The sequence below is a fragment of the Delphinapterus leucas genome, chromosome 20 (assembly GCF_059928025.1).
Source record: "Delphinapterus leucas isolate spDelLeu-1000000601 "Yukka" chromosome 20, BTC_Dleu_Yukka2, whole genome shotgun sequence".
NCBI lineage: Eukaryota > Metazoa > Chordata > Mammalia > Artiodactyla > Monodontidae > Delphinapterus > Delphinapterus leucas.
The window spans coordinates 16,983,289-17,006,527 of NC_143148.1; the positions used below are offsets into that span (position 1 = coordinate 16,983,289).

The following is a 23,239-nucleotide window of genomic DNA, read 5'->3' on the forward strand; positions in this document are numbered from 1 at the left end:
GTGTTATTAACATCCTCACAAACAAACAAAAACACTCTTGAAAGCAGTCATGTTCCAAGTATCTATTCTAGGCAAGTAATCCCAGTGCAGACAACAGTGTACCCACAAAAGTGTTTATCACCTTACTTATGTAATCTAAACAGTCCTACCTAGGATCTCCAGCCTTCTGAAAAGGAGCTCAGAGGGAGCTCTCTGCCCTCAAAGGTACTTCTTAAATAACTGTTCCATCCTTTCCTGACCACTTGAGCTTTCAAGACTTAAATAATATACTGGAGTCCAGGGTCAGCTAAAGGACATTACTTACTCTAACAGTAGATAGATTAGATAGATAGATAGATAGATAGATAGATAGATAGATAGGATAACCACCACCCACAAACAGGAAGAGAAACAGCCTAAAATATGTTTGCTTTCTCTCTGGCAATCTTGGCAGCTGTTCTTGGCTGGGGGTCGTCCCACACATAAGACAGGAAGATGGTGGCAGCAAAGATGAAAAAGTTGCCTGAGTCCATCAACTCTAGGCTCCTAATCACTATGAAAAGTGGAAAGTACGGCTGAGGTACAAGCCAACTCAGAAAATGATCAGACAAGGCAGAGCAAAACCAGTCATCCTCCACTGAAATGGAAAACTGGTGTCCATCACTACAGCGGCAATAATATTGAATTGGGCAAAACGGATAGAAAATACTAGAGAGTTCGCACACTGGCTATCATTGATCTAGGTGATTCTGATACAGTTAGAAGCATGCCAAAACAGACTGGTGAAAAGCATGCAAAATTATTCTTTAATAAAATTGGCCAGAACTCGTTTAAATAAACAAATAAATAAAATATTCGCTGTTCGGGACTTCCCTGATGGTGCAGTGGTTAAGAATCCGCCTGCCAATGCAGGGGACACAGGTTCGAGCCCTGGTCCGGGAAGATCCCACATACCGCGGAGCAACTAAGCCCGTGCACCACAACTACTGAGCCTGTGCTCTAAAGCCCACGAGCCACAACTACTGAAGTCCGCGTGCCTAGAGCCTGTGCTCCACAAGAGAAGCCACCGCAATGAGAAGCCCACACACCACAACAAAGAGTAGCCCCCGCTCACCACAACTAGAGAAAGCCCGCGCAGCAAAGACCCAACGCAGCCAAAAACAAATAAATAAAATAAAAAAATATTCGCTGTTCAACATTAAAGTACTTCCATGAAGTGGGAAATTCATTAAGCAGTTATTTATAAATACCTTTAAAATATTTAATGATGTGGGGAATCCTACCATCATGCCATTAAGTGGATACAAGGTAGGATTCAAAAGCACATGTTCTTATCTATACATTACCTGAATGTGTCCCAGACCCCATCTCCTTTTGTATCCTCAATAAAGGGTGGGTTTTGATCTCAGTTCGCTGGCTTTCTGCCTGAGAAGCACAATGGGGTGCTCCCTGGCCTTTTTCTTCCTGAGTCCAGGGGTGTGCGTAAAAGATGAACAACCAGCGCTCTGGGGGAGATTTGTACAAATCAGGAGCCCTGATTTGTACAAATGGTCAATTCTAAACTACCAACATGATGTCACTGAACAGAGTTGGGAAGAAATGGGTATAATCAGCTCTCGAAAGCTAGTATGAGCTGGCTCCGATGACCACTGCCTGGGTCCCACTGTTGGAGAAAGAAGTTTCACAACAGAACTGCTGGGTCTCTAGTTCTATCATTCTTTCAACCAGAATCTTCTTTGTCTAGACAAACGGACCAACACTCAGGAGGCTAGAACAGGACATGTTCAATCTAGTCTCACACCAAACCCTGAACCACCATCTTTTCCTTCTAAGGCCCCAGATGCTGATCCTACCCAGACTCTGTCTACACTAATGGTGATTTCTTTTTTTTAAGAGAGCCCATTGTCTCACCTTGTAATGAGACCCCCTTATCTGTCTGTAGTGTCCATATTTTCTGGACCCCAATTATGGACAAAATTCAGTGGTTTTCCCACAGTCTTGGGACACACTCAAATGTCAATCAAATATGGACTAAGTAACTTGGGTTATGAGGGAAGGGGGATGGCATGCAGTCAAACACCATATGGAAGAATCGCTGGGATCCACATTTCTTTCCCTCCCCTCAGCTTACAGCAGTATTTACCTTTATAATTTTTCCTGGGGAGAGCAGAAGTAATCTTTCACCTAAAGCACACTCGTACCTCTCCCAGCTCAGCACCTAGGGGCCAGTCCTCCCATTAACACACAGCACCAGACCCAAGGTGCATGTTCTGCCTAATCCACTGGGAGTTGTGCCCAAAGGGATTTTTTTCATCCCCTTTTCTGAGGCCCAGCTCTTTCTACCAGATTGAGTCCACCAGCTTCCCCTGGTCCTAGTTCATCCCTTAGGCTTCTCTGGGGGCACAGAAGTTTCAGAGCGTTGACCACTAAAGCCATAGATGGTTGGTTCCCCAATCTAAGAATTAGGGTTAGGATCTGACAATTACAGCTTGCTTCCTCCATCAGGGAGCAAGTGGCCATCTTGGGAGGACCTTCACTTTCCTGCCCTGAAACCTTATCCTGCACTCAGGAATGGGAATTTATGCACAAACTTTACATGGCAAAGACCCCAGCCAGTCTGCATCTCCATGGGGAGGAGCTATTTGGGGATGACCAAATTCCTACAGCCTCTGGAATCTCATTTTGAGCATGAGGTTGGTGTTTATGACTTTCAGTGCTGCTGGAAGCTGCCACTGGGACCAACTGGGAAGCTTGGCAACACACAGGCTGCAGGTCCTCAGATTCTCATTGCTACCTATTGCTGCCTTAAGATGAGAAGTTTTGTGCACACCAGCCTTTAGATTCTTACTGCTTTCAAAGATTTCTACCAGGCTGGTAAATTTGGCAAGATTTTCCAAGAGCAGCATAGTGCAGAGTAGGGATGCAATATGTTTATAGAATGAGTGAATGATGGTATGTACAATGCTTACATTCTCAGAAAGTAAATTTCAGAAGATTTATAAAGTAAATCTTGAGGACCTTCTTGGAGCACTATACATTCTAGTAAAATTTTTGCTCAGCCTTTCCCTGTGTAGTAAGTCATCATTTGCTGCAAGATTTAAAATTCTTGGAGACTTCCCTGGTGGCGCAGTGGTTAAGAATCCACCTGCCAATGCAAGGGACACGGGTTCGATCCTGCTCCGGGAAGATCCCACATGCCACAGAGCAACTAAGCCCGTGCTCCCCAACTACTGAACCTGTGCTCTAGAGCCTTCGAGCCACAACTACTGAGCACACATGCCGCCACTACTGAAGCCCGCACGCCTAGAGCCCGTGCTCCGCAACGAGAAGCCACCGCAATGAGAAGCCCACGCACTGCAACGAAGAGTATCCCCCACTCGCCGCAACTAGAGAAAGCCCGCACACAGCAACAAAGACCCAACGCAGCCAAAAATAATAAATAAATTTATTAAAAAATAAAATAAACTTCTTAAAACTGTTATAGGGAATTCCCTGGCGGTCCAGCGGTTAGGACTCTGTGCTTTCACTGCCAGGGCCGGGTTCCATCCCTGTTCGGGGAACAAAGACCCCTCATGCTGCTTGGCCAAAAAAAAAATTAAATAAATAAATAAATAAAATGAATATATAAGAGATATATATATATGCAAGCACAAAGCAGCATCAGAGCCCTATAGTTCAACGCAGTTTATTTAGTGAGAGCAGTTCAAAAGGAGTTCCCTGTGTGCAGAATGCAGATAATGTATTCCCAGTATGAAAGTGTCTATAGAAATACTTCACTAAATATATCTTGCAAAACAATCAAATGGATCCTGGTCCTCAGGAACACTACTTTAAGATGCAAGGAAATGAGAGATCTTCACGACACCTACAAGCCACAATGACTAGAAACATGTGCCAACAGTTTTTCTTCCCTAATTTCTTTGGGTTTGTAATAGTTTTTGCTTTCTGTATTACAAGAGGCTTAAATTTGCCCATCGTCCTTGGCCATAGGGCAAGTCCCCTTCAGACATATGTGCCACCAATGGGCCATTTTCAGGAACAGGAACATGCACTATGAACCAAACGTTTTCTGGCCGCTTCTAAGTGGACCTTTAATCTCCTGGGAACAATTTGGTCCTCTTCTTAGTTCTCTAGAGGCTCAAATGAAAGACTTCCTCTTAAGTCTCAGCCTAGCAATACGGACGAGCAAAGCTGATTTCATCAATGCCAACCCAGGAATCGCTGTAACACTTTCTCATTCCATCAGATATTTTTAATAATCTTTATTACCTTTCTGATTTCAATCATAGGATATACTCAATACAAAACTTGAAAAAGAGACAGGCACTAAAGAAAAATACAGAATATGTATCTCCACTTTTACTATGCAAGTTTTCAGAGAAAAGTTAGATGGCAGAGTGAACAACGTATATAGGTTCCATCTATATTCAATGTTAATTTTGGTTTTTTTTCTTCCGGTATTATTTGCTGAGCCATTTAAAAGTTGTAGGTATTTTGAGCTTCATCTCTAATGTCACAAGAATAAGGACAATGGCCTATATAAGAACATTACCATAGCTACAAAAATAATTCCATTATCACCTTATTCCACTTTCAAATTTCCAATTGTCACAAGAATTTAGTCATTTATTTTGCACTTGAGTTCTAGAATATCACATTCTATACTTGTCCAATTATTTCCTCTAAATGTTTAATTTGTTCCTGTACCCCTTCTACTTCCTGTCAGTTGGAAGTCTAGATGCTATATAGAAGTTACTTTTTTTGGGGGGGTGCCTAGGTGGTGTTGTGTTCTTTAAATCAGCATCTCATCAGTAAGCACATACCAGGTTGTCCCATTAGTGATGCTAGGTTTGATCACTTGATTACAGTGATGACAGATCAGTCCATTGTCAAGACTGAGCTTTTTCCTTTCGCGAGTTTTTTATACAGCAACATTTGAGCACTCTGCAAAGGTTCTGTTCTCAGGAGCCTTTTACTAAAGGTTTTGATATCCACTGATGATATTTGCCTGATCAGTTATTTCCTTAATGGTTCAGGCTCTATATTAAAACACTGAATCCTTTCATGGTACATGCCAAGTATGTGGAAATCTTTGGGACAATGAACTCTCTAGGTAAACTTGAGTCGCCAGACTGCTCCCAATGAGGCTGGAAGATGGTTTGTCAGACTGTATTTCAGGCTGGAGCTGCCAGGGATACACTATTGTCGAGCCTTGCTTCCAGCCCGCCCACTAAGAAGACCCATGTGGGAAAACCATGAATACAAGGCCAGATATAAAGTATCTCCACTCTCCAGGGACATGCGAGCAGCTTGAATCTTAGTCTAGTTGAACAAGACACTGTAGTTAGACCTGCTTTGCTGGTAAACCCAGATTTTATAAAAACAAGTAGAAAACGGACAGAAACTGCTGGAAAAGTGGTCACAGAGTTGTTGCAAAGATGAACACCACTGCTCTGCCAAGATAGAAACACAGCTCTACAGATCAAACAGGCCTTTAATGCCACATACATTCAAACGGGAAAGAAAAAACGAAAGAACGTACACAACCTGCCAGAAATACACTGTTGACAATTGTGTCTAAAAAGGCAGGGTGAAGGGTGAGGTTTTAAGGAATGGAGAGACTTTCAAATTTTCTCCAGAAAGTACAAATTTTCCGGAGAGCTCTTCGGAATGCAAAATTTCAAAATGGGAGATGATCGCCAGGGACCAAACAGTTAACCAAAACTTGCTTCTGAGAGGTGGTATTCCAGAATATCTCATTTTTATCTGTTACACAGCTCTGTAATTTTGACATTTCTTTTTCTGGAGGAAAATGAAACCTCCAAAAACATCTAGAGGCCAAGTGAACCTCACAGGGTCATAGAGTTGTGGGTGGGAACCTAGCCTGCTTGTAGTTGTCGTATCTGAAGAACGGAAGTCGGTTCATCCTGGAGGCGTCAAGCAGCATGCTCCTGCGGGCTGAGTCTTATTCGCCACGAATTTTCTGAAGGCTTTGATTACATGATGAATTTACAAATGACACAGACGAGGAGTAAGCTGGATGGCAGAGTAAGAATTACACAAAGTGGAACAATACAGAGAATTATCAACTTGAAATTTGGCTGACTGTGGCCAAAAACACCAAAGGCAGAGGTACAGAACTGGGCAAACAGCTTCATGGGTTTCTGTTACCCAAAAACTCCAGGCACATCTGTGTGACAGCGGCCTAAAGGCCAAGGCCTTCCGAGGTCCGAGACAGAGATGTGAGTGCTGCCCCTTCAGCACTGGTGTGGTCACATCTGCTGGCCAGAGTTGGGTCCTGAATGGTACAATGCAAGAAGGGATTTGGATGACCTGGGGACAACCCAGAGTGGAGGAAAGGCTTTCCCCGTGGAGTCTCAAATCGAAGGCTCCAAGTTACTGGGGCCGAGCAAAGATCACTTAAATGTTCTCAACAGAAGGCCAACTGTTTACAATCCGAATGCCATTAAAAGCTTTCTTTCAGAACGTACTCACCTATGGTAAACAGCAGAGGTCTTGTAACCTCCACGTCCGTTTCTGAGTTAATTTTCTAAAAGCAAAGAATATAGCATGCCTGCAGCAAATACAACGTATAAACCCAGCAGAAACGTGAACTGTGCAGGCATGTATAACAAGTATGCAGATGCCATTTATTTGGTCCATAAGTACAGTATAGTCGTATTTGAGTTTTACAAAACATCAAATATAAATAACCTGAAACTGGAACAATACACAAAATTGGCTTCTTACACAGACATACCAGGCAGTACAAGCTGAAAACTTGAGTAAATTAACAACTGTTTTACATTAATATACATAGTGCCAGTTAACATTTAAAAACAAGTTTCAATGCATAGCACTCGATACTTCTTTGAATCTGTTTCAGTCAATTAAGAGTATGAAAATGGTTAGATCTAGGCTAAAAATAATTCTTCTTCTAACCAAAAATAAAGGCATAATATTTATAACCAGGTATCAACTTTACTAAACCACAATATTGTAAAACTGTTAAATGATACCTAAGGGTATTTACATTAAAAAGGCAACATGCATTGTGTTGTTCCATCTCATGACTGGTTATGCACACACTTTGTTCAAAGGGTTTTAAAACTATATTCCTACTTTCAATACAGCATACTGCAATGTTTCTAATAGTTCTAGCAAAATGAATGCTTTCAAAGGGAGCAGAATCATCTTCAAGTCACTGGTGCCAATTTTTTCCCTTTGGAACAAAGGACATAACAAATAACCTGGTTCTGCCCAGAAGGCCTACTGCAGTGAGAGGGTTCTGTTCAGAGGCATTTCCGTTCAATCTAATGCTATAACATCATCAAGCTCCTCTGTCTGCTCTGTGCGTGACTTTTTCGCACCGACATTCTCTCTCTCATCTAATTTCCTCTTGCGACTTCTTTCTTCTTCACTGATGTCGGCATTATTTGAGGGACCTTCTTCATCCGAATCAACTATGAGCACATCATCTTGCTCTTGTGCTTATTTCAGAAAAAAAGGGAAAAAATGGTTAAAAGTGGGGGGTTACTAGCAGCTCACTAAAATTTTACGTATGTGAAAAACTAACTCTTCTAATATACACCAAACTTTAGAATGGCTACCCTTAGGACCTTGGCTTTATACATTACATATTTCCGTAGTGTTTTAATGTTTTCTGTTACAAGCACCTCTTTCTTTTTTAATCAAAACAAAAATTTTAACAAGCATTACATAATTCAAGGGAATTGTTACAGTTCCTTGTTTCTACTTCTCCAACAGAAAAGCGGAGGGTGAATATCCTAATATTCGCAGCAGTGGTAGTAATAAACGACAACATATACATAGCACTTACAACGTGCCAGGAACTGTTCTGAGCACTTCACATATACAACTCATTTAATCAGCACAACCACCGTATAAAGAAGATAACATTATTATCCATTTTCCAGAAAAGGAAACTGAGGCAGAGGCTTGCCCACAGTCACACAGTAGCAGAGGATGAGGTCAGGATTCAAACCTGCAGAGTGGGGCTCTACAGTGTATGCTCTTAACCCTACACCACGGTTGGTTTTGTGTCACCCATCTCCCACCACTGCACTAAATCAAAGGCAGAACACCTACCTTACTCACTGCTAGAGCCTCCAAAACCCATCCACAGCAGTGCATCAATAAATGCACATTTCGAATTATGATTTTTGAAAAACTACCAGTCCTTTCCTTAAAGGAGGATGATGAACCTTTCTATTTTCAGAGGGGGGGAAAAGGTCATGAACCCATGGCCCACACACTCTGGACTACCTCAAAGTCCATCTTCACAACTCTCAGAGAACATGAAAACCAAGGAACCACCATATTCCGAAGAACACCAAAGACACAGGGTCAAAGAAATGAAAACAAACAAGTGAAAAAGTAGTAACAGAGAGAAGAGAGAGAGAGAGAGAGAGAGAGAGAGAGAGAGAGTTGGGGTGGGGTGAGGCAGGTAGTAAACATTTACATTAGAGCACAGTAAAGCACCAACACTGAACACCCAGGAAAAGAAAGCTTCTGGTGCACTTTACCGAAGTCACACTGGTTCCGAGAAAACTGTGAAATGCTAAAATGTTATACTTACCAAGCATCTGTTCACTCAAAATAGTTAGATGCACTGATTTACTGCCCCTACGAACAGGCATACAAAATCCAAAACTACTACTACTAAGAATGAACCACCTTTATACACCAGTAAACTGACATTTCCAGTCGTAAAAACAAACGAACAAAAATATAAAGTGTCTGTTTTCCAGAAAAATTTTACCCAGTCTTAAATATCTTCATGGTTCATACATTCAAAGCTTCATTAAAACAATGCCAAACCAACACACACCTCTAGTAGTCCTACGGAGTTCTACTTTATGGTCAACATTCATAAAATAATCAGTTTGTTCTAAATAGTCGTGCTTGGTGGGTAAATTAACAACCTGCTGGCCGGGGGGCCATGACTCACCTGTGGATGTGGAAGGCTGAGCTCCATCGTCACTGCCATTGGTTATGCTTTTGGCAGCATCTTCAGCTTGCTTGGGCCCCACTTTTTCTGGGGCATCACCAACAACTTCAAATTCAACATCCTTTCCTAGGTCTTCACTGTAAGAGAACCATGTACTGTAACACTGGACCACTGCTATACTACTTACAAAAGCAAAGGCACACCAGACAGAAACTGTCCTCAAAGCTCAAAAAGTGTATACTACGTACACACCAAATATTTGGATTCTGATTTTCAAAGAGTTTTAAAAAAGACTATAACAGATTTTTATGATAATTCAAAACTCTAATTCAAATGGTCAATAACATCGCACTTTCAATTCAGGGAAAGGGTTTTTAAAAAAAATGTTAAGTAACTTTTATTGCTAAAGCAGAAAATGAGTTGAAAACTGTGAGGCCTGATGTAATTCTTAGGCATTATTTCTTCAGCTACTAGGTGAAAAGATTCTATACACTCTACTCTGATCTTGACCAGAGTAATTTAGTGTTTGGGGGTAGAGTTACATGGATTCTCAGTTTTCTCCCCATCTTTACAGGCAGCACCCTGCTTTTGTAATGAGTTCCCAAAAACATGTATAAAAGTTTAATGCATGAAAGTCAAACAAAAGACTTACATGTTATAAGGGGGGGTTCTGTTCCCAGAGAGCTAAAAAATATGATAAAAAAAACCCTAATTATGCCTCCTTTTTTAGACACCATGTGATATATTTCCATTTTATTGTACATGTCCTTTCACAACTGAACACAAGCACACCACTAACATCCAACTGGTGTCTAATCGAGGCCAGATATCACTCCCTAGCGATATCTACCTTTCACTCAATTGGCTCATTTTATACTAATAACCCACATTCAGTTTTTCCTGTCATTTTATGCTTTTTATAAACTAAGTATATATATAATACTCTCCAAACAACTACACAAGTTCTAAATGTTTGGATATATAGATAGCAACATTGGCAAAAAACAGGTGGATGCAGGTGGCAGCCTTTGCATTTTGTTAGACGCTACCTAAAGTAATGAGTCAGGGTGCAGTTTAAGGGTATCAACGAGCATGTTACCTCATTCAGCAGATAAAACACACCAAAGTGGAGGACCATCTGTATTTAAATTGTGTTACATATGTGCAAATACCCTGTAATGCAAGCACTTTGGATGCTTTTTTATAAAGTGGGCAGGATATAAAATCAAATGAAAAGAAAAAAATACATGACTCAGGAATCTATATAGGATAAATTTTAATGCTCTCTTGTTACTGTTCCAGATCACAATGAAATACTTGTTTTATGGGAGAAATATTTCTTTCTTCCAAATCATCTTTAAAACTAATTAAAATTCTTTATTCTAGTTCAATTATCAAAATGAACGCACCCTTGATTATAACTATTCAAACACACCTGAATTTCTACCCTCTCTAGGTCTTTCTGATCAGCCACCACTGATGAGTTAGTTAACCCTTAAACATTTCATGCTTATCCCTTTTCTTTCTGGATTCTCAGATTTTTCTGTAGGTCAAACTTCAGGGAACTTAGCGGCCAACTTGAGCATATACATGGTGCAGCTTCAAATGAACAGTAAGGTTTAAAGGTAAGAAAACATTTTCTCTCCACTTTATCTTAAGTTTGTATATTCAAATAACTTCTTACACTTAAAATATTAATAGTTCCTACCTATGAAGGATGTTGATCAATAAAGTGTAGTCCTGAAGGAAGTCGTCTGCTTGAAGCCGGCTCCCATTTCTAATTCCAAATTCTGATAACTTCTTGTGATTATTAGCTAGAAAATTTGAAAGAAATTTAGATGCTTTAGTTATAGGTCCGTGGAGCAGTCACTTTAATTTTTAAAAGGTAAACCCCCTGCTATAAGCTGAACTCTATCTCCCGAAAATTCGTACACTGAAGCTCTAACACCAGTGCCTCAGAATGTGGCTATACTTCGAGACAGTGCTTTTTAAAGAGGTGATTAAGTTAAAATGAGGCTGTTGGAGTGGACCCTAATCCAATCTAATTGGTATCCTTAGAAGAAGCCAAGGAGGGAGGCCTCAGGAGAAACCAAACCCATCGACTCCCCCCACCCTCCCAACACTTTGATCTTAAGAGTTCTAGCCTACAGAAATAGGAGAAAATAAATATGTTATTTAAGTCCTTGTCTGTGTATTTTGATATGGCAGCCCTAGTAAACTAGTCCACTGAAGTATTACTCACTTAGGTACTCAGCCCTGAAAACTTAACTACCAAAATTACTTCAAGGGAACCAAACTGTGAGAAGTTCTGAGAACCTTCTCCCCTTGAAACCAAATTAATCTGGAATCCTACAGGAGTCAGTGACAACTTTTAGAATTGTTCAAAATATACTCTATTTCTAAAGAGGTTATCCACAGAAATGCCAACAAACTACTTTTAGCAAATTTTACAATTCAGAAGTATGAGGAAACTTTATTTCAATGAATTTTTCAATGTAAATTTTCAACATTTCTCAATGGACAGACAGCAGGGTCTCCAAAAACTAATAATTGCAACTTAGTTCTCTCTTCCACATGTCATTTCTGCTTCATCTGAATATCCCCAGCATGTAGCACACCATGCTTAGCATCTACTAGCACTCAATAAGCCTTTGCTACATGGATTATAAATACTCCAATGAAGAACAATCTCTCCAACCAAACTTTTGGTGTCACCACCTCCTCCTACCTATTCTAGGGCCGTCCTGCCTTAACTATCCTTTCTCTCCTGCACGTTCAAATGCTCCTCTCTCCTGACCTGTAAAAGCACTCAAGTTTCATTTACAAACTGCTTCCTCATTTAGCTGCCAATTTACACTCTCCCCTCACAACACTCAGTCAGCTTTACTGAGTATCTGCTCTGTGTCTACAGACTGTGTATAACCTGCTGACCTATAGCCACCATGCCTGGCACATACCAATAAACTGTATTTTAAATTCTACTTACGTTTAAATTTACATCATTTTTTACATAATCTAACAATCTTTTGCGTTCTTAGTTTTTATTTCTTATTTTACCTTTTCAGTCTCCCTGGAATGTCTCTGGAAGATAGAAACTTCCATCCCCAAGCCCTTTCACACTCACTAAAACTCCTCAGCCCAACATGTTCAAAAGGGAACCCAGTCACTGAGCATTCCATCCTGGTGAATTAGCATCACCTCTGAAGCCAGAGTCTTGGCAACAGTTCTGTCCAAGCCTAACAATGTCCCTCTCCTTCACCTGTGCTCTAAATTCTGCCTCTGAAAATCTCAAATCTGCCATTTGCTTCTGCCTTAGTAAAAATCCCTCACTTCCCTCCATTTTTTTCTGACTCCCTGCCTCTACTCTTACATCCTTATCTCACCCCCCTGCAGATTATACCACAAGGTAACTATTACTTCCCTGCTTAAACCCTGGTGGGAGCAGGATATTGGGGGAGGAGGAAGACAAACAGACATTACACATATGACACAGCGAATCCTCCAGCTGCACAGTCACTGCCAACCCCACAGCACCCCACCTTCCAGTGAAACAAAATACCTGGCCATTCCTAAAGCTTTTACATTGCTTCATAAGTTTATGCCTTTGTAGATGCTGTTCATTCTGCCCAAATGCAGACTCTCCCCTCTCAGCTCTTCTTCAAGAACTGGCCCATGAGTCCTCTTTCTCCTGTGACACCCCACCCTCCCCGACCCTCCTTTTACAAAGCTTCAATTCAAACTTTGTACACTTTCTCTCTATAGTATTTCTTAGACGGCACTAAATCTACTTGTTGATAATCCCTCCTCTCCTTCTAGGCTGTAAGCACTTCAAGCCAGGGACAATTATCTTATTCATCTTTGAATTACGAATATCTATGACTATGCCTGCAGTACAGAAGGACTCCAAACATATTTGAATAAATGCTCTCTCACCCTCAGTAGCACAGGTATTTTGTGGACAAGGACCACATTTAAGCCACTGAGATTCTTGACCAGTTTCCATTTTTAAGGTCCTAGCCTATTAAAAGAGACAGATGGCTAGAATGGGGCTTAAATATTCAACTAGACTCTTAAAACAGATTATGACCCAGCCAAAACGCAACCTCCAATTACTCATGACCTAATATCCCCAAATTTCTTAACAAGGAGCTATAGCCAAAAAGAATCCTGACACTCCCCGTCAGGACAAATGAGGTGTGGGAACTTCTAAGTCCAATCAGATTGACCAGTGTGGTCTGAAGGAGGCATAACCACAACACAATTCTCACTTAGAAAGCTTAAACAGAAACTAATGCATTACACCTTATATAACAAATACATTAACAAAAGGGATGAACTGCTTAAACTTCCGAAAAGGAAAGCCAAGAAAACCAAAACTGGGCACTGATTTCAGCAATACTCTCTGCTCTATATCACGAGCAGGCTATCAAGGCTTCCCCACTCTTGGACAAACATCACCCCTGTCAGCTGAGGTACTGAGCACCATATGTAGTGAATGGATAAACTAACATGCACTCCTTCACACAGGCAGTCTGCATCCAAATGAGGGGGAGTGAACACAGGCAATGTATAATAAATACCTTCTGTCTCTCCCTCTTCTGAAGATATTAGGATTGTTCCTTTTCCATCTTCAATTTGGACATCTGGTGCTACCATAGCAAATTTTTCTTTCACTATCTATAAGAAAAAAAAAAGATTCAAAATATTAACATATGGAATTAAAGACCATAAAAAGCCTAGACTTTTTTTTTCATAAAGGCTCTTAACTTTCCCCTTCCATTGGAAATGAGCCAAGTTGCTCTTCAAGGTACCTTAGGGCACCAGGAAAGCAATGGGAATGTACCCAATTATCTCATGCCCATGTTCCATCCCCATGTTTGACCACTGATAAAGATCAGGTAAAACTTCCTCCAGATGGGGACTGAGAACTCCTTGGCTGGCTCTTGGTATTTTGTCATTCCCAGCAGATTAGGTACTAAGCTAGACACTTGACATATTTTATCTTAGTCTCTATTCCAAACCCGTACTGACAGATGTTTTATAGATGAAATATTTCTCATCAATCTGATTCTCAGATAAACAGTATTCCCCTTCCCAAGTTCCATCTCTAAATTCCAAGACGGATCAGGAGTGATAATACTGTTAAATCCTACCTGATCCTATAAAACAAACAAATAAACAGAAAAACCAAACAATGGAGGAACTCTCTAAAGGTCCAATAGTGGAATTACCTTTAGCTCAAGAATGAGTAGATACCAACTATAATCATTTCTTTCCTAAGAAAGAAGATGGGGCAACCACCCTCCAGTATATCAAGTCCTGCTGCTTCCCCATCCAAAACATAAGCTCAAATCAACCCGCCCTGTGTAACCATTTCTGGGAGAAAGGCCATTCATTCTCAAGCAGCCATTAGGGCCACGAAGGTCTACTCCCGCATGTCAGGAGATATATAAATATGTAACACTATGATGGACATAATCAGAGGAACTATCTGAAATGATCCCCAAAGTGGGAAGTGGAACCCATTCAGGCCATTTTTTAAATCTTTCCTAATTAAAAAAAAACTAGGAGGAACTGAAGGACCAAGCTATAGAACCAGACCATAACCTAACCCTCCATTTCTCACTCCAGAGCTCTACAGGTGAATCCAAGTGTGCAAACGATGCACCTTCTCAGGGACTAACTTAACATACCAGAATCAGGACCGTCACTAGATCACATAAGGATACCTCCTATATGCCAAAAAAATACAGAATTTACACACTGCCTGAGAAACAAAGAACTTGCTTACTAAGATACTGTGCCACCAATGTACCACCTGTGCTCCATATTCTAGCCAAAAACACCTATTCCCTTCTGGAACGTGAAGCACATATTCTGGAACCGCAGACAGGAAAGACAACAGGACCCAGATGGTAGAACAACCCAGGATACCAGAGCAACACACCTCAGTAATTAGGGTAATTATCTGGCTTTTAGTTTGTTATCACAGTAACACTGTAAAAGGCAAAAGGGGGCTTGTTTTTTCTTATAAAAAGAAAAATGAACAACCTTTCTTATAAAAAGAAAAATGAACAACCAGGAAGAGAACTAGGTCCTGCACTTACCTTATCTTGTAAGGTGAGAACAGTCACTTTATGGACGTTCAGCCGCACAGTCACCTCTGGCTTGCTGGCACATACATAACAATTAGGGTTGGGAGGATCCAGTGCACAAGGCACAAGGAGCTTCTTTCTTGGGTTTGGTTGTTTATTCAAAAAAATCTTTGGGAAAAAAAAAACACAAGCAAAAATCAGAAATTTGAGTCATAATTTATATACCATACAGTGTTCACTTAAATACTCCCTTCCGGAAGGAAAATCAAGACCTTTTTTTTTAAAAAAAAAAAAGTTTGAGTATGTACTTATTTATTTGTTTATTTATTTATTTATTTATGGCTGTGTTGGGTCTTCATTGCTGCGTGCGGGTTTCCTCTAGTTGTGGCGAGCGGGGGCTACTCTTCATTGTGGTGGCTTCTCTTGTTGCGGAGCATGGGCTCTAGGCATGTGGGCTTCAGCAGTGGTGGAACATGGGCTCAGTAGTTGTGGCTCGCGAGTTCTAGAGCGTAGGCTCAGCAGTTGTAGCACACGGGCTTAGCTGCTCCATGGCATGTGGGATCTTCCCAGACCAGGGCTTGAACCCACGTTCCCTGCATTGGCAGGCAGATTCTTAACCCATGCGCCATCAGGGAAGTCCCAAAACCTTAAGAGACTGATTTTTCCAACCTTCTTTTTAAAGTAGCTACCTTGTAAATAAGGCTGAGCTTACTGAAAAGAAATCTCCGTGTACTGAAGACTCTATATAGACTATTCTGCAAACTAATTTAGCATGAATAAGGGCCTAACCATACTTGTCTCTGGTACCATCATTAAATCAGTTTTGGGGTTCCTTCCTAGTGGTTATTCTTATCAACTTTAAGCCAACTTCTAACAAGACCAATACACTAATTTCTCTAATTACTGATAATGCTTTCGTAGATATATGGAACAAATGTGCTGCCTTTTTTTCAAATTTTCAGATGACTATGATATTAACATTTACATAATTAAAGGAAAAATAATGTATGTCTGGCCCTATTACTATTTCCCTAATACGCAAACAAAAAAATAATAAGAACTAAGGGGAAAAAAAACCAAAACTGCACTGAAGTTACAAATGTCAGAACATTGGAAACTGATACACAAATTCTCATCATGGAATTACCATGTAGTATGGTATCTGCTAAGATGAATTAACTCCAAAGAAGAACCCCATCAATTCCCCAGAGCTTAAAGAAGTAAATCCCTTGACAGGCATTAAGTGCTAGGAAGAGCCCTACTGTAGCCTCTCCCCACAATAAATACTAGGCATATACATTTGTACTGTCAGGGCTGGAAGCAGGGTACAATGAGAGAACAGACTTATTTGATCTTGATCTTCACTGGGAAGGTAGAAATGAACAGTAATAAAAACAATTGCTAACACTACTAATACTCAGGCTAACACTATTATTAATCTATCCTGGCATTCATTTATAAATGTGAACAAATGAAGCCCGGACATACAGGTATTATTAGCCCAAGAGAAGAAGAGAGATAAGAAAGCAAAGAAATGGAAAGGATGTTACAGAACAAAGTAGACACTTGTTCAGGCTGCTATAAAAAGGTAGAAATCAAAAAATATATAGTTCTTATAAATTAAAAACATGACAACCAAAATAAAAATTTAAATAGAAAACTGAACCTAGATGGCAGGTTCACTGATCATGAGTCTACATTCCCTCACCCTGAAATTTCATGGAAACAATAAAAGGTATTTTAATTAAGAGTGCATTAATAATGGCACTGGGTGGCTTCCCTGGTGGCGCAGTGGTTAAGAATCTGCCTGTCAATGCAGGGGACATGGGTGCAAGCCCTGATCCTAGAGCCCGTGCTCCGCAACAAGAGAGAAACCACCGCAATGAGAGGCCCGTGCACTGCAATGAGGAGTGACCCCCAGCTCGCCGCAACTAGAGAAAGCCCGTGCACACAGCAACGAAGACCCAATGCAGCCATAAATAAATAAATAAATAAAATTTTAAAGACTAAATAAATAAAATTAAACACAAAATCCTCTCTGAAGAAACACACCTTCAATAGGTCCTTAAAGAATTATCACAGATATAGTTTTAACAAATACTAATTGCTTTTTTAAAAAATCATGTATCACATAAGCAAACAAAACACTATGAGAGAGATCTAGCAGATGACTGTAAACTCATCCATAAAGATTTCAGACATAAACATGATCAAATATAAGTTTAAAATAAAAAAGAGTGACAAAAAATGACTGAAGAACAGGGGACTATAAAATAACCAAATAGAATTTTAAACCAGAGAACTCTTAGAACTGAAAAACAATTGAGAAAAGTTAATATAAGGACTCACACAATGAGTTCTTCCAAGGAATCAGTAAAACTAGAAATGTTAGAAGCAAACTAGCTTCTGCAAATGTGACAAAAATAAGAGAAGCAAATGTGTTTTCCTTTTTGTTATAATTTCCAGGAAGCTTACTTAAACATGCAACTCACAAGGTAACTTGAATAATTACTTTTCCATTGCTTTAAACCAATTTTATTGTTTTAATTTAAAAATTGCAAATAGAAACACTCACTGTTCTACACTGGTCTATTTTTCCTGATAAAATCTTCAATCCTTCCAATACTATCAACCCAGCAATCACTGCATTAGTAGTAGCGATAGCAGGAATAATGTTCCCTGCCATTGCTGGAAAAAAAAAAAAAAAAAAAAAGTTTAGCTGTTAAAAAAAAAAACCTTAGAATTTTAGATGATACAATTGAAGTACAAAAAAACTTACATTTGATATCAAATCTGCTCTTCATATTCATACTGAAAATATGCATCCTGAGGTTTGCAGCAGAGGTGACGAAATCCATTGCAGATGGGTCATCCTGCCAATAATTTAAACAATTTAACAAGTCTCCCCACAAATCTACTCATTTGGCTAGTATTTCTTTCAGAACAGCAGTTTCACACATTTATAACAAGTCAACTAGAACAAGAGATGGCCTCTCTGGATGAGAAGGGGGCAGGGGCTCATCAGCAGCTCCTGTGACCCAGGAATGTGGTCTTACCAAGAGCCAGCAGGTTCTAGGAGTTCACTCCTGCTTAAACAAATGCACTGGAGACTAAGGGTATAGACCAGAATACCAATTCCATTTATTGATTGTGGCAATCCTTCCCTGGGTCCATCAGTCAACAGTAAGGTTGTCTGACAAGTACAGACCCCAGGGAACACAAGCTGTTTTGAGAAAGCTATTTCATTGAAGCCTCAGAAACAGCTGAACTACTCCTTTTGGCTTTCCTTCTCCAAACTCCCTTCATGTACTCCACAGACCTATACTGTTTCTTTTCAGATGTGGCAGGACAATAATTTTCCCTTTACAACTTCCGTTCTTCCTGAGCCTATATCCTAGTCTCTCTAATTAGATTTCAGCAAGGTTTCCGGCTTTGAACTGAGAAGAAACTATCGTAGCCCATAATTCAGAAACATCAAAGTATAAAAGAAAAAGCATTGATAGGATGTGGGTTCTTTACATACTTATTTGGCTGGCTATGTAACCACAGGCAAATAAACCTCCCTGACCCAATCAATATTCATTAATCTGTTAAATAGGGAAAATTATATAAACATCTTGTAAGGTTGTGGTGAGGGTTAAATATGATTATTTAAGAGTACCCAACACAGTGTCCATCAGGTACTTCCCCAGGCAATTGGCTTATCACACCCATTAGTTTCAGAGTTTACTCACAGAGGCTAACAATTCACATGTAGCCCCTGTGTATAGATGAAAACCTCCCAAACCACTAGTGTAACAGTAACAATGAAAAAAAAATTTTTTAAGTTACTCCTTATAGCACACAAACCCTAAAGACTAATGTTTACAAGACTCCCCCAATCTAAATTTACCAGCTTTATTTCAGATGACTGATTCAACCCATCTCAAAATTTGCACATAAAGTTACCTTAGTTTTCTTAAACTGATCAAACTTTTCTCCTTACTTTAAAACTCACAGCAAATCTTTACCAATATATGAACATATAAACTTTATCAGATAAATCATTTACAGCCACAGAAAATATTGACTACAATTAAAAATAAGCAAACTCACCAAATTTCAAAATGTAACATTTAACTGCAAAATACTTTTAAATATTGTTTTAACTTGTAAGAAAAACTACATCTCATTTTTCAATTGAGAAGTCTCTCAGACTTTTAAGAGTTAAAAGGCAATTTTATTACTTTCAAGGCCAAATTAGGCCTATGAGCTGTTGTCTCCAAAAAGATATTATGACTTCTATTAACAAATCTCTATTACGTAAGAAGTTCTCTTAAGCCTATTTGCTTAAGTCAGATAAACATTTTACTCCATTAAAGTCACATTTATAAACCATGAACACGTGAGAATCTAAAATGAGGTTTATGATATTGCTTAAATTCACATATAGAAAATTCATAGTTCAATGTAGTAATTAGAGATGAAAACATCCGAACAAAAATCAACATGTCCTCAAAATCTGGTAGAATAAACAATACCCCCAAATTACTAGGTTCTGGTACAGCTCAAGAACTAAAATATACATTTGATATACAAGTAATTGCCCTACATTTTCAAAACAAACCTTGTCCCATATAAGCTCAGCTCCATCTCCCTTTTCTGCTAAATGAACTCTCAAAGTCTCAATGCTCTTTGAAAAAAGACGTGCATAGCTCTTCACATCTAGAACTTGCTGGTCTCTCAGACCTAACTGTGGTTCATTTTGTTGATCTGATGCATTGGTTTCTTCTCCTAAAGAAAAAAATATTAGAAATTTCACTATTAACATCATTCCTCTACTCTGTTTAACAATTCAATACCCGACGATAAGAAAATCAAATAATATGAAACAAATTCCATTAAAGTAATTATCACTATGATACACTTATGTGTACAAGAAAATCGCTAATATTGATATGGGAAAGGTGCAAGACTGTCTCAGAACTTCATAAGGAGATTACTAGAGGATTCAAGAATATAATGTAGATAAGATAATAATCACTATGCCCAGAACATAGTTAGCATTCAGTAAGCGGAAGCTATTAGAGCAATAATTGAATTGGGCCATAAAGTGATGTATCCGTTACTGTAGATAACTGTAGAAAACTGCTCCAAACTGACATCCTAAGTCTCCTGGTACCTTTTAAGTTCCACTATGCTGAACACTGCTGTGCAAAACAAGCTGAGACACAATGTGCTGAAGGAGAGTGGGTAAGGAAGCAGTCACTACTACAATAGTTTTTCTTGCACTTAAAGTTATAAATAAGTTAAAGGAACAACACTTTATGTCAGGGAAAATATGAAACAACTAAATGTTAACTGATAAGGGACTAGTTAAATAATACTGACTGAAAAGAGCAAGTCAGAGTATATAAATAGTATGATTCCATTTACGGAAAGTGCATATACAACTGCCTGCGTCTACGTGCACGGAGTTATCACCACGACATTCCCTAAAACATTAATAGTAACTATTTCCCTAGGTGATGAGATTTCCAGTGATTTTCCTTCTTCATACTTTGCTGAACTGTCTGAATTTCTTACCATGGGTGTATACCACTGTATACTAAGAAATGACAGGGCTATTTAAAGACTTTAGGTTAGAGAATTTCCAATTTAGGTATCCCAAAAACAAAAATGTATCCTTTACCTTGACTTTGCACTTCGGCCCAATCCAATGGAACTGGAGGTTTCCTTTTCCGCCACAGTTTGTCCATTGTCAACAGATACCTGATATCATCTTTAAAAAGCTAAGATAGAAGGAAGGGAAGAAGGAAAGGAGGAAAGGAAGAAAGGTAAATTCCATGAACCCTACAGTCCCTATGCTGATAAAATATAACAAAATTTCCCTGCTGATTTACTTTAAACATTACACTATAAAATCTGATTTAAAGAACACGTGTTATATACCAGGAGGTTAACAATTCTCAAAGGGGCAGGGGGAGCTTAAACCTTTGTGTAAAAGGAAATTTTACACAAAACCCCTGTATGTGAAAACAGTTAAAATCAGAGACACTGGTGAAAGCAGAGTAAGGGAACTCTGAACTGTGCTGACTGACCCTGTCCTCCCAAGTCACCTCCCCTAAATTAGCTCCTCAGATCAGTCGGAAGCACAATCATACCATTCAAGCAGACTAAGTGAATACACACCAACTCCATAAGAACTGAGCCTAAAGGTACCAGTTAGCAATATCTCCAAGTTTGTGGGTACATACCAGTAAAGCACACACATTTAAAAAGGGCTCAAAAACAGAATTTCTTAACCATCTGCAACGTCCTTGAAATGTGCTCCCGCCCCCGCAAATAACCTCAAACACACAAAACAATTCCTATTTCGAAAATAAAAACATAAACATTACCACATGTAGACTGAGAGACCATCACATGAATCACACTTCCTATGTGGCAGAATATCAGATGACTTTAATAGTTTTACCTTTTCCTTAGCTATATTTTCTATTGTTGACTGATTTATTCCACAGGTTTGTTGCATGTACCGGGTATGAATTTAGATGTGGCTAAGTTAAAAGAACTATTTCTATCAAAATATACTCAATTCAATAAATATTTATTAAGCATCCTTAATCTTTGAAAACCAGCCAAATATACAACTAATTAGAGTACAACTCAGTGTGAAAACCACACAGTTCTGAGTACTGTAAGTTTTTTAAAATACTTATTTATTTATTTTTGGCAGCGTTGGGTCTTTGTTGCTGTGTGCAGGCTTTCTCTAGTTGCGGTGAGCGGGAGCTACTCTTCGTTGTGGTGTGCAGGGTTCTCACTGCGGTGGCTTCTCTTGTTGCGGAGCACAGGCTCTAGGCACGCGGGCTTCAGTAGTTGTAGCACGTGAGCTCAGCAGTTGTGGCTGATGGGCTCTAGAGCGCAGGCTCAGTGGTTGTGGCGCATGGGCTTAGTTGCTCCGCAGCATGTGGGATCTTCCCAGACCAGGGCTCGAACCCGTGTCCCCTGCATTGGCAGGTGGATTCTAACCACTGAACCACCTGGGAAGTCCCTATCTTCACACTCCTGTCTCCTTCTATAAACCTATGAATCTCAACCAAATCCCTAGTCTAAACTGCTCTATTTACCTATAGAACCACCTGTCATCTCGCTAATATCTGAGAAGAATCTCAAAATTAATTCTATCACCGTCCCCTCTTCCCCAACCCCCACGCACACATCTGTTTCCCACCCTACCTATCTCAGAGAACGGCACCTCTGTTCACCTGCTGCCCAGCAGGAAACCAGTTAGTATTATTCTTCGTTCCTGACTTTATACATACAAAGTCCTGTTGAGTCTAACTTTTCCTCCACACTCCACTGGGAATGCAGATGGGTTGTACTTCAGATTACTCTGGCATTGCACAACTCCAGAAGGCACTGTCTCATATTGGTTACAAAAGGAACATCAGGTCCTACAATAGTGCACTGCATACTTTCTATACCTTATACACTACCCTTTAATGGATTATACACTACCCTTTAATGGATTCCCACTGTCTTGGTATAACATCCTGATCGTGACCTAGAAAGTCCTGCCAGATCTAACCTCAGCTTACCTTTCCAGTCCTCTTTCCACTCTCCCGTTTAATGGGAATTATTTCAGTTCTTCAACCTAAAACTTTCTTTCTATATGCTGCACACTCATCCCCACCCTTATTCTTTAAAGTCTTGAGTTGAAATGTCAAGACTTTAAAGAAGTCTTGACAGCCTCTGGACAGCCTCTTCTGAACCCTCATACTAGGTTTAATAATAATGTTTAATAATAAGTGGGGTTAAGTTTACTTATTATTAGAGGGTTCCAATGCATCAGAACTTAACGTCATAACACCCTGAACTTGAAGTTCCTTGTTCGATGTTTGACTTCCCTTCCAGATGCTGAGTTCCCTCCCTAAAAAGAGCTGGGACCCTATTTTCGGTCTTTCACCACTAAATCCTCTGTACTTGAAGTGGCCCCTGGCACACAGCAGACGCTTAAAGTTACCTGCTGAACAACGGACTGGAGAGGTACTTCAGATTATTCTGGCATTCAGCTGCTGCTCAGGTTGGAATGGAAATAGGTATATGGATACTAGTTTGGAAAACACTGTCGATATCCATATCAGAGTTAAGTGCATTTGATTTTAAGTATAATCAAAATAAAAACCATTTTCTAAGGTAAAGGCTGTAGTGA

At 39.7% G+C, this 23,239-nt stretch overlaps 1 protein-coding gene and 1 pseudogene across 4 annotated transcripts in view; one reads left to right on the forward strand and one right to left on the reverse strand.

Annotated features, from left to right (window-relative positions):
* The first annotated feature begins 328 nt into the window (after positions 1 to 328).
* LOC149744617 (large ribosomal subunit protein eL30 pseudogene) lies at positions 329 to 1,343 on the forward strand (annotated as a pseudogene).
* A 5,261-nt stretch (positions 1,344 to 6,604) lies between these two features.
* The window catches only part of UBA2 (ubiquitin like modifier activating enzyme 2), a 31,561-nt gene continuing 14,926 nt past the window's right edge, over positions 6,605 to 23,239 (reverse strand). For all 4 annotated transcript variants that reach the window (XM_022585788.2, XM_089902937.1, XM_022585791.3 and 1 more), the window contains 9 exons: positions 20,717 to 20,816; positions 19,652 to 19,818; positions 17,825 to 17,918; positions 17,621 to 17,733; positions 15,058 to 15,213; positions 13,531 to 13,627; positions 10,659 to 10,764; positions 8,951 to 9,087; positions 6,605 to 7,469 (listed from right to left, as the gene is read on the reverse strand). In XM_022585788.2, coding sequence (XP_022441496.1) covers positions 7,288 to 7,469; positions 8,951 to 9,087; positions 10,659 to 10,764; positions 13,531 to 13,627; positions 15,058 to 15,213; positions 17,621 to 17,733; positions 17,825 to 17,918; positions 19,652 to 19,818; positions 20,717 to 20,816 — 1,152 coding nt within the window. In that variant the 3' untranslated portion in view covers positions 6,605 to 7,287. The remainder of the gene's footprint in view (positions 7,470 to 8,950; positions 9,088 to 10,658; positions 10,765 to 13,530; positions 13,628 to 15,057; positions 15,214 to 17,620; positions 17,734 to 17,824; positions 17,919 to 19,651; positions 19,819 to 20,716; positions 20,817 to 23,239) is intronic.